Source organism: Lemur catta, chromosome 15, assembly GCF_020740605.2.
Source record: "Lemur catta isolate mLemCat1 chromosome 15, mLemCat1.pri, whole genome shotgun sequence".
NCBI classification, from domain to species: Eukaryota; Metazoa; Chordata; class Mammalia; order Primates; family Lemuridae; genus Lemur; species Lemur catta.
In genome coordinates, this window is record NC_059142.1 from 16,285,799 (window position 1) to 16,300,141 (window position 14,343).

Below are 14,343 nucleotides of genomic sequence, written 5' to 3' on the forward strand. Positions count from 1 at the left end.
TCCCTCAAAGGAAGCTCTCTTGGGCAGCTGCATGTTCTCTACTGACCAAGGCCAAAAGTGAGAGAGCGAGGGCTGGAGCGTGGGACCACCCGGGGAGTGATGGCTGCTGAGAGCTGAGGCTGCAAGAAGGGAGGTGCCATCCCTGGGGAATGTTCCGCCAGCCTGGCAGGAGGCTCCTTAAGCTAGCCAGACACCTCCTACCCTGCCCAGGCCCTGGGAGGGCAGCTGAGCAAGGTCATGTCATGTGAATTCTTGTAATGGGGCCCAGCAGTCCCCACACCACCAGGCTGTGGTCTTAACAAGAAACCAGGACAAGTTCTGCTGATCTACAGCATCTGCTCCGTGATGCTGTCTGGGGCAAGGGAGCTTCCACGCCTAACTCCCAGCTGTTGGCCAGAGTTGATTCCTATCAGATCATTAGCATGAATTAGATTCAAATTGGGTGATTTAGCTTTCTATTTTGTTTCCGCCTTGAATCATTTGTGATTTCAAAACGAAATAGACCCAGAATTTGATTTTATGAGTATGTGCAAGGGAGAAAAAAGAATGCGAGTGCAAGTATCTATGTTAGATTGTGAGTGACTTACGGTGTAACTCTGTGACGAAAGAGCCCTAGAGGGTAAAGGGGAGCAGTTGGAGGGCAAGACTGACAGCTTCTGTCAACCCCCCACTCCTTTGCCTGAGTAGAGGGAAGCACACGCTGTGTGGGGCCCTTTCCAAGGGATGGTCCCAATCAGAATGGGTAAGGGGCTGAAAGGGCAGAGGGTGGGTTCACTAAGTGTTGTGTGTTCAGTCTCCTCTTTCCCATGGTCTGCTCCACCACCCAAAGGAGGAGGATGTGGTGATTGAAGACTTTGAGGAAGATTCAGAGGCTGAAGGCAGTGGGGGCGAGGATGACATCAGAGAACTTCGGGCCAAGAAGCTGGCTCTGGCCAGGAAGATAGCTGAGCAGCAGCGTCGCCAAGAAAAGATCCAGGTGAGGCCTGCCTGGGGAGGGTGGTTCCCATCTGGGTGGCTGCTGTATAGGGCATGAAGAAGATGTGTGCAGGAGTAGGGGTGAGCAGGATTATCTCAGGAAGGTTCTTAACAGTGTCCTGTCTAGCTCTACCCCCATTTTCTCACTCCACAACTAAATTCTGGTAGCATGTTTGGTGTCTGGAGTCTCCCTCATCCTAGGCTCCAAGGTAGGGGCAGAGTCTTCTCAGAGAATCTGATAAAAGCCCCCCCCACCATGAGGATCTATAAATGCATACCACACATATATAATCTTTCATACAGTTTCAGAGATTTCAGAGTTGTCCTGAACTATATCCATACACTCCTGGAGAAGCCATGGATTCTCAGTTGAGAACACTTGTTCTTGGGGCAGAGAATGCAATGGCCACAGTCGACTTACCTGTATACCCAGGGTAATAGAAGAGTCCCCTCTGCACAAGATATTCTCTATACCCTCCCAGAGAGAAACTACTTAATCTCCTCGTGGACAGTTTCACCACCATCAGCCCTCTCGTGGGTCTATGCCTTCACTTCCTGCACGTTTTTCTTTATGGCTATCCCAGGTCTGTTCCCTTGCACTATAAGTACACTTACCCTTCTCTAGGATTCAGAGCAGACGGAAAAGAAGCAGTCATGCTCCGCTCTTTAAAGACTAACTCTGTGCATGGGAAAGCATTAAACCACCCTGCTCAGCCTCTTTGGGGATGTCTGTTTCCGACCTTCTCTTCAGCTGCCCCTCTCCTTTGGCGTAGGGTTTAATGCATGTGATCAGGCCGACCTGATTACAATCCAGGCTTTACCACTTAACTAGTTTTGTGACATTGGGCAAATTATTTAACTTCTCAGAGCCTGTTTCCTCATCTGCAAAATGAAAGTGGTCATAGCAGCTACCTCTTAGAGTCTCTACGAGGCCTAAATGAGAGAATGCACGTACAGCACTTAGCACAATATATGGCACATAGCTCCATAAATGGCCACTGTTGTCTGATATTTGTCTAATCACGCTACCCCAGAAAGGAATGAATACCAGTTAGGATCTGTCATTCTTCAGACACATTCATGTCACCTGCTGCCATCGGAATCAAGTGTGTATTACCTCTACCGGCATCATCCATTACAGTGTGGCTGCCTCCTTAGCCCTACCATGTGTCTATGTGTAAACCTCTGCAGCCCTTAAAACAGCATCGCCTTCAAGCTTCTTTTCTTCTTCTGTGGCTCTTTTCTTCCTTTCCATCAGTTTTCCCAAAAGTCCTATCTCTACTCACTACCTCCATTTCTTGACTCTCAACCCAGCAGTTAGAAATTGTTGTGTGAGAAATCACCAAGGACCTGTCTTCATTAAATTTGAGTCCCTGTCATAATTGACTTGCCTGCAGCTTTGGGCCCTGAAGCTACCTTCCTCCAGCTTTACTTTAGCACAGATGAATACCCTTGTCTTCAGTCTGTTGACCAGACCACCCTCCTAGGCTTTGTCACCACCAATAGAAAGCTCTCCTTCCTTTCTATTACTCCCTAGTCTCAGCAAACTGAGTTGGTCTTAACAAATATTTGTTCAGTGACTCAATAATAGTAGCAACCAGAGCATCATCTAACTTTTAGACTAACCTCACTTTTAACTTTTAACCCCTTGTATCTAATTCTTTTTTTTTTTTTTTTTTAAGAGACAGGATCTCACTCTGTCACTCAGGCCAAAGTGCAGTGGCACAATCATAGCTCACTGTAACCTCGAACTCCTGGGTTCAAGTGATCCTCCTGTTTCAGCCTCCTGAGTAGCTGGGACTACAGGCATGCGCCACCACACCCAGCCTGCATATATAATTTTTAATCAAATCCTATCTGTTTGCTCCTTTATTCCCTCCTATCCTCTCTATTTCCATGGCCACTACTACTACTTTAGTTCAGGTACTTTCTTGGATTGTAGTTATCAAGTCCTCTGCATTGCACAGCTCCAATAGTTGCCATTTACCTTGTTTCTGTGAATGGCATCTCCTGGAGTTCTGTTGTACAGAATCTGCCAGCAGGCTCCTTTTTCACCTCACTGTCTCCATCATTCTGTTCTTTTTTTTCTTTTTTTGAGACAGTCTCTGTTGCCCCGGGTAGAATGGTGCAGTGGTATCATCATAGCTCACTGCAGCCTCAAACTTCTAGGCTCAAGTGATCCTCCTGCCTCAGCCTCCCAAGTAGTTGGGACTACAGGCATGCCCCACCACGCCCAGCTAATTTTTTTCTATTTTTGTTAGAAATGGGGTCTCGCTCTTATTCAAGCTGGTCTCAAACTCCTGAGCTCAAGCAGTCCTCCTGCCTCGGCCTCCCAGAGTGCTAGGATTCCGAGGGTAATATATAGCCTTTACTAGTTACATGACATTGCACAAATTATTTAATTTCTCTGAGCCTGTTTCCTGATCTACAAAGTGAAAGTGTTTCCAGGCGCGGTGGCATGTGCCTGTAGTCCCAGCTACTCGGGAGGCTGAGAAAGGAGGATCACTTGAGCCCAGGAGTTCAAGGCGGCAGTACACTATGATCACACCTGTGAATAGCCACTTCACTCCAGCCTAGGCAACATAGCCAGACTTCATTTCTAAAAAAAATGTTTTTTTAAATGGTTATAGCACCTACCTCTTAGAGTTGCTGTGAGGCCTCAGAGTGAATCACAGGGCATATAAAATGCCTATCCAGACACTAAGGCCTCCTGCCTAGACAACGACACTAACCTTCCTCTCCAATCACTCTCCCTGGACATGCTCTGCCCTTTCCCACTCTAAGGTCTTTGTTAGTGCTGTCCCTCAAACCAGAGTACCCTTTTTTTTGCTCCACATTTCCTATTACCTGTTGAAATTCTATTCTTCTTTCAATCCCCAGATGAAACTTCATCTCCCCAGTGAAGCCTTCCCTGATTCCCCCCAGGAGGAATTCATCTCTCTCTGCTCAGTATTCCTGCAGCATTGATTTATTCTTCATTTGTAGAACTGCTATCATGTCTCATGTTACAGTTATTTCTGGACTTGTTTCCCATATTGTACTATGAACTCCTTGGAATCAGGACCATGTCTTCAGCTCAGTTTAGTAGATGATGTTGCGCATTTACTATGCTAGTGGCTGGGGGACACAGGAATGAACAAACAAGTCACATTTCAGAGGGTGCAATGTAGTGGAGAAGCCAGTCTTTAAACAAGTGATTTGAAGCGTGAATGGGCGTCGATACAAAAGGGCAGTCTGGGATGCTGTGGGAGCACATGCTGTGGGAATCCATCCCTGTCTAGGTGCCGTGTTCAGCTTTGCCTCTCCAGTGAAAGCAGTACCTCAAAAATTGGAGGTCTTCAGTAAGACTTGACTTGCAATGCCCCTGGCTGGCCCTTCCAGGCAGCCTGTTCTGCCCGTCATCAGCTCCTTCTGAGGAGGCTGCTCAGGCCCAGGGCGCTGAGGGCCTGCCGTGAGCTGACCTGAGCAGGGGCTGCCATGGCCCCTTTAAGAACAGGCCCCACATGCACCGGGCTGGCGGCCCTGCCTCCTGTCAGCCTCCTTCCTCCAGCCTCACAGCCACAGGAGGATTTCTCAGCAGAGGAAAAATTCCCCCCTTCCCTTCCCCCCCTCTCTTTAATGCCCGGGGCCCTTCACTTCCATAATTCTTCATTTTCCAGCCTTGAACGTAAGCCAGACACATCTGTCTGGCCATATGCGTGAACCCTGGAGTCTGTGCCGAGGTGGCTGTAAAACAGGGCCGGTGAAGGCCCTTCTGGGAGAGCACACACATGTGTGTGCCCTCGGGCCATTGGCTCCCTGCCCAGAACCACGGGGGCTTCAGCGCTCCAAACCCATGTTAACCTTTTCTTATTTTTCCTCTTTTTGTTTAATTTAAGGGGGGAAAATCCCAAGGAAAAGGTATAAATTGTCCTGGGAGTGGGAGAGAGGCTCCTAGCTAGAGAGGCCATTATTGTTGGCAGGTACCTGGGTCACACTAATACAATAAGGAAGAAAGGAGCATCGAGTGAATTAAGATTGGAGAGATGGGCTGTAAATTACACTGCTCTGAACTCCATCAGTCTCCAGGGTGTTAACCGAGAGGTGTAAGGCAAGTCCCCAGCTCCCATCGCCTTTTACAGATGCAGCAAAACAGGAACCACACATGTTTGGGGAAGGGGATATGAAGATGGGGTTGAAAAAAATCCTCCTGGCCCCCATGCTGGCTATAAAGTCCAAGTGAGATCTGGGGCTGTAGCCACACCCCCACTTCCCTGCTCTTACCTAGACCCCTGGGCCTAAGCTCATCTGTGGGGATGGGGGGAGGTGAGGCCTGGCCTCCCTTCACAGCCTGTCCCTCACTGCTTCCGGAGTTGCACAGAGGCTGGTAAGTGGGGCCGACTAGAGGTCAGAAAAGGGGTGTGGGGAGCTCTCAGGGCCTGTGCAGCTGGAGCTGCAGCGCCCCAGCAGGCCCCTGAATGCTGGGGGTGCCAAGTCCGCCCACCCAGGGCTTAGAGGCCACACTCTCCAGCTCAGCCCAGGCTTTGCCTTGTTGCCTGAGACAGCTCCTAATCTGGGGTTGGTCCTGCCCACCTTGCTGCTTTCCGCCTGAGTTCTTTTCATTCCCATTTCCATTCTTGGGAGGTGTCCAGAGACCAGAGCAGGGTACATGGTTTGTCTGGGAAATTGGTCAGAAGTGTTTCATTCCTAACCAGGCCCCCAGGGCAAAGCAGTCACTGAAAATCTTCCTCCAGGCATGAGGCGTGGCCTCTTGGCACCTCGTACTAGCCCTAGCCCTGTGAATCCCCCGCCTCCTCACTGCATCCATGAGGCTTTGCTGTGATTTGTGCTGCTGTCGGGCGGGGTCAGGTTTCCTGAGCAGTTGCAAACATCCCACCTGAAACATAACAGGCTCTTCCTCTGGCCACAGCTATTGTTTCCCTCGGCATTATGGCCACAGTCTTGCTCTGTAGCCAGCAATGACATGTGTTCTGAAAATAGCTTTGCTCCCCTGTCCCCTTCCCGCCCACCCGCCCTGCTGAAGATGCAGTCACTCCTTTGTGGTGGCCCCAGGAGTTCCACTCTAAATATAGCTGCAGTCCATTCATACTGCCACTCAGCTAGGGGGGGCTATTATGGAACAATGTTGTGCACAGAGCCCCCCACACCTGTATGGAAGCTAGCGGAAGGCAGACACTCAGCCCTGGCTCCTAGCTGTCGGAGGCAGGGTGGGAGCCAGCACACTACCAGGCCAGGGGCACGTTCACGCCAGGGCAGGAAAGCACATCAGCCTGCAGAGCCGGGCATCCGCCCTTCCCACCCAAGCCTGCTCCAGCTTCTCTGCAGACTAGGGTGCTGGGCCTCCAGTTTGCACCATCTGCTCCTGTCTTCCTGGCTCCAACAGCTCTCATGGGGCCCTGTCCTCCTACAGAATGGTCGAGGCATTAGCTAAAACACCTTTGCTGCTTCTTGGAGCAGGCTCAGAGGTGTAATGCTTAGACCTGCCACCCCCTCTCCACCAGGAAAGGGCACACTTTGGCTTTTTCAGAACAAAGAGTTACCAGTTAAAATTCAATTTTTATTTATTTTTTTTTATTTTTATTATTTTTTTTGAGACAGGATCTCACTCTGTCACCTGGGCTGGAGTACAGTGGCATCATCATAGCTCACTGCAACCTCAAACTCCTGGGACTACAGGCATGTGCTATCACATCTAGCTAATTTTTCTATTTTTTATAGAGACAAGGTCTTGCTATATTGCCCAGGTTGACCTCAAACTCCTGGCCTCAACCAATCCTCCTGCCTCAGCCTCCCAAAGTGCTAGGATTACAGGCATGAGCCAGGCACTGGCCCAGTTAGATTATTTTTAAAGTGCCTCCCAACTCTGAGACTCAGTGATTTAGTTAACCAAGATCCTATGACACATCAAGCTCTATGCTAGGTATTGGAAAAGAAACTACGAGAAAAATAGTTAATTCTCCTCAAGCATCTTTCGGTCTAGTTTGAAAAATAAGATCAATCCTCCTGAAACAATAAGAAATAGCATACAACTTGTCATAGTTATAGTTTTAAAGAAGAAAGCAAGTATATGTTAAGCTCTGTGGTACTTATAGACATCCAGAAAAGGGATTCTGAGCAGCAGCTTTCCCACTAGCAGCGTACCCCAAATGAAGATGCTCCTTCCTGCTCCCAAGAGAAGCTGCCGGCAGGCCCTCCTCCCTTCTGTAGCACATGCAAGATCTGCTACCTTTGGCTTCTGCTGGCCAAGAAGGAACTGCCTGCCAGTGGTTATCTCACCAACTGTTCCTACTTTTTATTTTATTTCCATTTTTTCATTTTTCATTTATATCCACATAGTTAAAATACACACACATAGACACACACTATGAGTCTTGTAATAGAAATCAGTAGTCTTCTGTCCCACCTCACCCCATCTCCACTTTTGCTCCCTAGTGGTTTCCCCAGATAGTTACCTTCTTGGATATGTAGAAAATAAAAAATAGATTTGGGCAGGAAGAAAGGAATCTGACATTTGTTGAATTTCTAATACATGCGTCAGGTACTTTGCTAGGTACTTCTGTATACAAGGTGAGTGTGGAAATTTGCTGTGTTTCAAAACTTACTAATATCTGGTGAAGACTTTGACCAGAGAGGCCCAGGGATGAATGATCCCATCAGACTGTAGAGGGAAGGAAGCAGCCACACTCCACGTGGAACCCCTAAGCAGAAGGGAGACCTAAGAAGGCCTTTTCCTGGTCTGGCTCTGCTTTACGATCTGGGTTCTCCAAGTTCCACAACTCCTATGTCAGCTAATTGCTTTGCTCTTATTTATAATTCTATGTGTCTCAGTTTTCAGTGGGTCAGCATCATAAAATTATCTCCACTGTGTAGAAAGAGGAACTTAACCTGTAAAGAGCCCTGTCTGGGGACCCAAGCTTATTAGCTTCCTCCTGAGGCATTACTGTACATTATTTCTTTCCCAGTTCTCTGCCAGCTTGCTCCAGGAAGTTCCCATACCTCAGAGATAGTTTGTTACTCAGCACCTTCCAGAGTTTATACCAACTTGGTCCTTATTGCCACCAGTCTGATTCAGAGTGTCCGTGCTTTCCTTGGGTTCCCAGTATACCATCCCAGGATCACTGCGGCCCAACTTTGGCTGTAGTTAGAAAGGTTCCTATGGAACTCTCCTTCCGGGTCATCACGCTTGACTTCAGGCCAGGGCCTGTCTGTCTGAATCACAGCATTCCAGTTGCACCCCCTCACCCCCACCAGAGGTTTCTGCAGCTTTTTACTCATACAAACAAAAATAAATCTCACTACCGGCCTCTGAACTCCACAGCAGTATGCTTCCCCCTTCTCCCCAAGTGTCCCATGGCTGCGAGTGGGGACTTGGCACTCTCCCCACCGACATCACTTTTTCACTCCCTGCGCATCCTGTGTCCTTCTCTCACCGTGCGACCCAGAGATCAGAATGGGACGTGACGGCCGGCACAGGCGCCGTGCACAGCTGCCAGGAATCTGACGGGTAAAATCTGGAAAAGTTGGGAGGGCAAATGCTAAACACACACACACACAGCGCCACTTGGAAAAGGCCGGAAATGCAGACACCCATAGGAGAGTGTCCGTGGGCTCCCAAGCCCTCCTCCGTCTGCTGTTCTCTTTAAGGGGACTGAGCCAGTCTTGTGACCCAGGTGTGACCCCTAGAGGCTCACTGGTACCCCAGGAGAAGAGGGAGCAGCCTCATTTAATCTCCTGAGACTCCGTGAGGGTATGTGGGGAACAGGAAGCAGTTGTGTGGTGACTCACTGGGCAGAGCCAGGTTAAGGGAAGTTGTCTGCGGGCGTCCCTGGGACCGGATGATGGCAGCACAGCTCCGACCACCCTCACACAGCTTGGCCCCACCCCACCCCCAGGAAACCAGCAGGGCTACCACCTCCCTAAGAGGTTGTAGCCTCTTCACCTTTCTGGCCATGACCCAGAGCTCTAAGAAAGCAGGGAAGTTAGAGCTTCCCTGGGCTCTGCTCCTAGATTTTTCTTCTGTCCTGCAATCAGAACGCAAGTAGACTCAGTATGCCCCCAGCCCCCCTTGGCCACCTGGCTTAAAGGCCCTCCTGCCTACTGCCAGCCATAGAGGTAGAATGGTACAGGATCTTAGGAGCTAATTATTCACACAGGGTAAAAAATGGTAGCCAGTTCCACTTCTTTGATAGAGTCAAACCAGGGCTGGAGCATCATTTCTCAAGGCAGGAAAACAGATGTGAGAGGAGTTTCAGTGGCACAGTGAGTGGCAGAGGTACAGTGGTCAGTTAGGACCCTGAGCCTCTGTCACTATACCAGTCTCCCCATCCACCTCAAGCTATGTCTCGGTGCTTGTTCTGTCCCCTCCCACCCAGAAAGACAGAGATTTGGGAGTTCATGGTACCAGGAAAAGCATGCAGAAGAGCTACATGGAGAACACAGGCCTGGAAAAATGAGGAACAAGAATGCTGATGTTCCCTCTGCAAGAGGAGAAAGGGCAAAAAGTCATTCACTGAACCTAAACAGGGACCACTTCCTGTTCTTACAAAATGCCCAAGCCATGTTTGGTGGAATGTGTGTTACCCTCTAGGTGGTAGCCTTCTGGAGAGGGGCAGTGACCCAAGTCCCCTGGGAAGGTGGCCAGCAGCAGCACTTTCCCCTCCTGAGGTTCGAGCAATAGGAAGACTTCAGGCTGGGCCTCCCAGCTGCATTTCTCATGCCTGCCGGCATCCTGTGGCCTGTGCCTTCTACCAGCTGTGGTGGCAGTGGCAGCAACGACTTACTCATAGGGAGAGGTCCCTGGCAGGTCACAGAAAAGCCACCCCCATAATTTGAAGGCATGCCCTTTCAGTTTTACTGTCATTGTCAGTGAAACCTGAGCACAACCTCCTTGCTGACTGTTGGTGGCCAGGGCCCAGCACTGTGGGCCCCATCTCAGTTGGCACGCACATCTGCTCCCCGCCTGCCTCTGTGTCCCTGCAAGTTGCTGTGTGGCAGAAGGCCATGAGAGGGTGTGACTGGACTGAGACCTGCTTTGCTGGCCCCTTCCAGATTTGTGTTGGTACCCTCTGTCTCGCTACACAGGGAGCATGCCGTCTGGACAGATACCAACAGATCAGTTCACTTCTTGGCCATGGTCCCCAGAAGAAGCAGCAGTACAGTAGTGACCACGTTCTGTGGTAACAGACATACCCAGAGCCTATCTCGAAGAGCCGCTGCCACTCATGTGAAACTGTCAGGCAGTAAAATTGGGCTTTTGCTGATGTGCATGGAGCTTCCCTGAGAGATGTGAAAGTCCGTAAGGCAGATGAGCACTGGGCCACGTGTTTCCCGAGGTGTGATAGGTGCTCCATGGACCACTGGTGCCACAGGAGATGACTGTTAAATGATGCAGAGGAAACAATTCAACTTTTTTTTTTTTTTTTTTTGAGACAGAGTCTCACTTTGTTGCCCAGGCTAGAATGAGTGCCATGGCATCAGCCTAGCTCACAGCAAGCTCAGACAGTAGGATCCTCGGTTTAAGGGATCCTACTGCCTGAGCCTCCCAAGTAGCTGGGACTACAGGCATGCACCACTATGCCCGGCTAATTTTTTCTATATAGGTTTTTAGTTGGCCATATAATTTCTTTCTATTTTTAGTAGAGACTGGGTCTCGCTCTTGCTCAGGCTGGTCTCGAACTCCTGACCTCGAGCAATCCACCCGCCTCGGCCTCCCAGAGTGCTAGGATTACAGGAGTGAGCCACTGCACCCGGCCAGAATTCAACTTTTTATTGTGGCATTTTAGCTTGTACTAGTAAACATATGACTAGGCCGTCAAATCCTTGATACCATGGATATTGTTGCTGAATAAGAGACTAAGCAAAAAAAAGTGACTGACTTAACTCAATTTAAAGAAAAACATTAAGTTAATAATAGTGTAGTTTGTACAGGTTGTGCAAAGGAGCAGAAGTAGAACAGGAGAAGACCAATGTTTAAGAAACGCTGTGCTCATCAAGGGGAAGGTGGTGGCCATTGAGATCAGTCTGAGTGTTGCTCTTTGCAAACGAGTGAGCGGGGTCTTAGTTCATCACACCACATGGACTCCTCCTGCTGCAGGAGATTTATTTGGTATTAATTATTAGTTGTCAACATCACTTTTATTGTATAGCCTTTGAGTTAAACTTCATTGTTTTTTGTTTTGTTTTGTTTCAGCTACCCAGTGAAGTAAACTGAAATAACAAACTCTGTTCTGGATAGTCACAAGTGTCTGGATTGAGAAGTACCCTCCCACTTGCTGCCTAGATAATATATGTGAAAGCACTTTCATACTCAAGGAAACTAACTCTCTCTCGTTGGTTCTTAGCTGAAGGTCTTCCTTTCAGAGACCTGTTATTTCCAATACCATCAGAGTCCTTTCTCAGTCCTAGGCAGGGTTTTAGCCACACCTTATTACCCGGGCCATTTGGCCTCTGTTGATTTTGATTGCAGTGCCGTGCTCAGCACCTGGGCCTGTCCCTCAGGCCTCACGGGGGCTGGTTGTTCCCCTGGAGCGGGAGAGGTTCGTGGGGGCAGGATGCTGACACACTGTCGAGTCAGGGCCCTGGCTCACCCCCCTGCTTGCCTGCTCACTTTCTGGCTCACTCGCTGTTCTGTGTCCCTGTAGGCTGTCCTGGAGGACCACAGTCAGATGAGGCAGATGGAGCTCGAGATCAGACCCCTGTTCCTTGTACCAGACACCAACGGCTTCATTGACCACCTGGCCAGTCTGACACGGCTGCTGGAGAGCAGGAAGTACATCCTGGTGGTGCCCCTTATCGGTGAGTCAGGCGGGAAGGGCAGGGCAGCCCTGCACGTGTGCAGCAGCCCCCCTACACACACGCCCCATGGCCCAGAGGCCAGGCAGGCAGAGCCCTGCTGTGCGTGTGTAAGACAGGATTTGCAGGGAAGTAGGGAATGCGTGGGGCAAGAAAAATTGTTTAATAATCAAAGCAGTTCAAATTATTATGGCTGATCCATGGCTTAAACTGCTTGAGCAAATGGACTTCTGTGTCCCAGCAACCAGAGGCTGCATGAACCCAGCCCTTGTTTTTATCCTTATAAAGCTTGCAGTAAAACAGCAAAGCTGGTTCCCGTTATTGGTAAACACTCAGCCCTGGCAGATAACGGCAGTGCTGCTGGGTGGTCTGGCAGGGAGGCTGGGAGGATTTTGAAGTGGTTAGATGCCTTTGGTCTGATTGTCTTGTAGCTTTTCATGATCATTCTGTTGGTCCGAGGTAGCATTCTTCTGGCCAATGTCACCCTAAGGCGAGGCCAATAGGAACCCTCCAGAGCAAGCCCTTGGCTCATGCCTGTGGATTCCTACCACTTGGGCCCTTACCACTGTCTGGTGATTGGTGCTGGTGCAGGGTCAGCATCTCAGGACCCAGCTAGCTTGCTTTTCCACCCTCTGGCCAGAGGAGCCCAGCTGGGCTGTCTCCAGGGTACTGTCTGTTGGGTATCCTTAGTTCTTAGAGCTCTGTGGTGGGTCAGCCTCAGGGTGGGCTTTGGGCTCTGGGCTTCTGTCTAATGTAGCTGATCTAGCTGATGGTTCTGCTATGGAGGGAGATGGTCTAGGAGATGATTAAGAAGTCAGGCTTTTTCATGTCCCCTTCTTAGCAGCCACCACTTGAAGCAAGTTTGAGAGTCCTATCCTCTGGAAAAGCCACCAGACTGGCAGTCTGCCTACCAAGCCACCTTTGACATCCATGCCAAGATGTTCCATTGGGCCTTCCCTCCTGGTCCCAAGTGTCTTAGTGCCAAACGGGGGTAGAAACAAAGGGCAGGAAACATCCGCCCCTGCAGAGGCTGCAGAACCCTAGGGGGTTGTGGGAAATACGTTAGCACCACCTGAGAATGTTGGCACTGAAGCAGCCCTCCTCCCCGCCTCCACCCTCCCCGTCTTCCTTCCCCCTCCCCATGTGGCCTGGCCAGAACCTCTTAAATCCAGGCCCTTAGACGTAAGGAAAGGTTTTATGTTCTTCAAAAGTAGAGCAACTTTTGTCACCAAGGCAGAGCAGTAAGACCATCACGTTATCTCAGCCTCCCATGCTTCCCTCACTGAGTCCTGGGGTGGGGTGCCTTTCAGCGCCATATGTAGCTGTGCTTGCCAACCCAGGAGGTTTTCAGGAGAAAGAAAGTGAATTGCTAGATGGTCAGGAAATGGTATAACTGAGAGAGGTTGCTGACATCTCAGGAGCCTCCTAAGCCTCAGAAAGTGCCTCACACACCGTCCCAAGCTAGCAGGGTTCTTAGTTACTAGCACTGATTGTGCCCCTACTATGTGCTCAGTCACCTTTTTCTCAGGAGATCCTGTGAAAGGCAGAGCTGTGGCCCTTGACCCTGAGGAGCTTATGGTTTAGTAGGGACACGCAGATTCGGTGGGGAGGGAGGAAAAACATGTGAAAACCCAGGGGATACATGTAGGGCGCTGGGAACCGACAGCTCCGTTGCAACCATACAGGTCAGCCCCCGTGAACCCGCCGCAGCTGGGCAGGTCCCCGGACTCTCTCAGGGGCTGTAAGAGGAGGGCTCCTATCTATTGATGCTTTCCTTAGTGGACTCATGCCCGTGCCCAGAGCAGCAAAGAGTTAAGCCAACAGCTTTCCCCACTTGTTTCTTGTGCTCTTTAACCTGCTCTGTGCTCCTTAGACCTGACCCCAGCATTGAGAAGCCCCGCCTGGTGCAGAAGCACAAACAAGCTTCCCCTTTGAAGCCTGTTTAGTTTGGAAGCAGGAAAGCAGATTTTGGGATAGAATACCAGTTTTTCCTGTTTGATGTTCTGTTTGCTGGACCATGCACCCATCCACCACTGCTCCCCACCCTCAGCTGTGCATTGTGTGGACACTGCAGCCTCAGGTTGCTGAAAGCATGGGCATCTCGTGTGTGTGTGTGTGTGTGTGTATTCCCATATGGGCCCTTTCCAGAAAGTGTCTCTGAATACCCAGACAATGAGTGCCAGGCTCACCATGGAACAGCATGCTCATGCCGATTCCCCGAGCCATGAATCATTGTACTAAGGAGAGGCCTCAGACCCCAAACTCTCCCGGAGCCCCCAAGGAGTGCATATTTCCCACTTGACCTCAGGCTTTTGGCTGGAATTTTGGAAAGAATCTTCACCAGAAAATGAAGCCGTGTCCCAGACACATAAGCAGGCAGACAGGCACATACACACACACATACACATACACACTCAGTATCAGAGAAGGTAGATGTGCCAAGGGTATGGTTTTGCAGAATACCAGGGCCTTTGCAAATGAAGCTGTGACTGCCCCTTACTCCATAATGACCTCCCTGCACTCTGTCGGAGGGAGGGAGGAATAGAACGTTGCCCCTCTTTGACTGCTGTGGTTGGG

The 14,343-nt window shown here is 50.0% G+C and overlaps 1 protein-coding gene across 2 annotated transcripts in view; it reads left to right on the forward strand.

The window, feature by feature from the left end:
* SMG6 (SMG6 nonsense mediated mRNA decay factor) overlaps nucleotides 1-14,343 on the forward strand; it is a 212,981-nt gene that overhangs the window by 192,606 nt on the left and 6,032 nt on the right. For both annotated transcript variants that reach the window (XM_045526113.1, XM_045526114.1), the window contains exons 15-16: nucleotides 830-976; nucleotides 11,616-11,769. In XM_045526113.1, coding sequence (XP_045382069.1) covers nucleotides 830-976; nucleotides 11,616-11,769 — 301 coding nt within the window. The remainder of the gene's footprint in view (nucleotides 1-829; nucleotides 977-11,615; nucleotides 11,770-14,343) is intronic.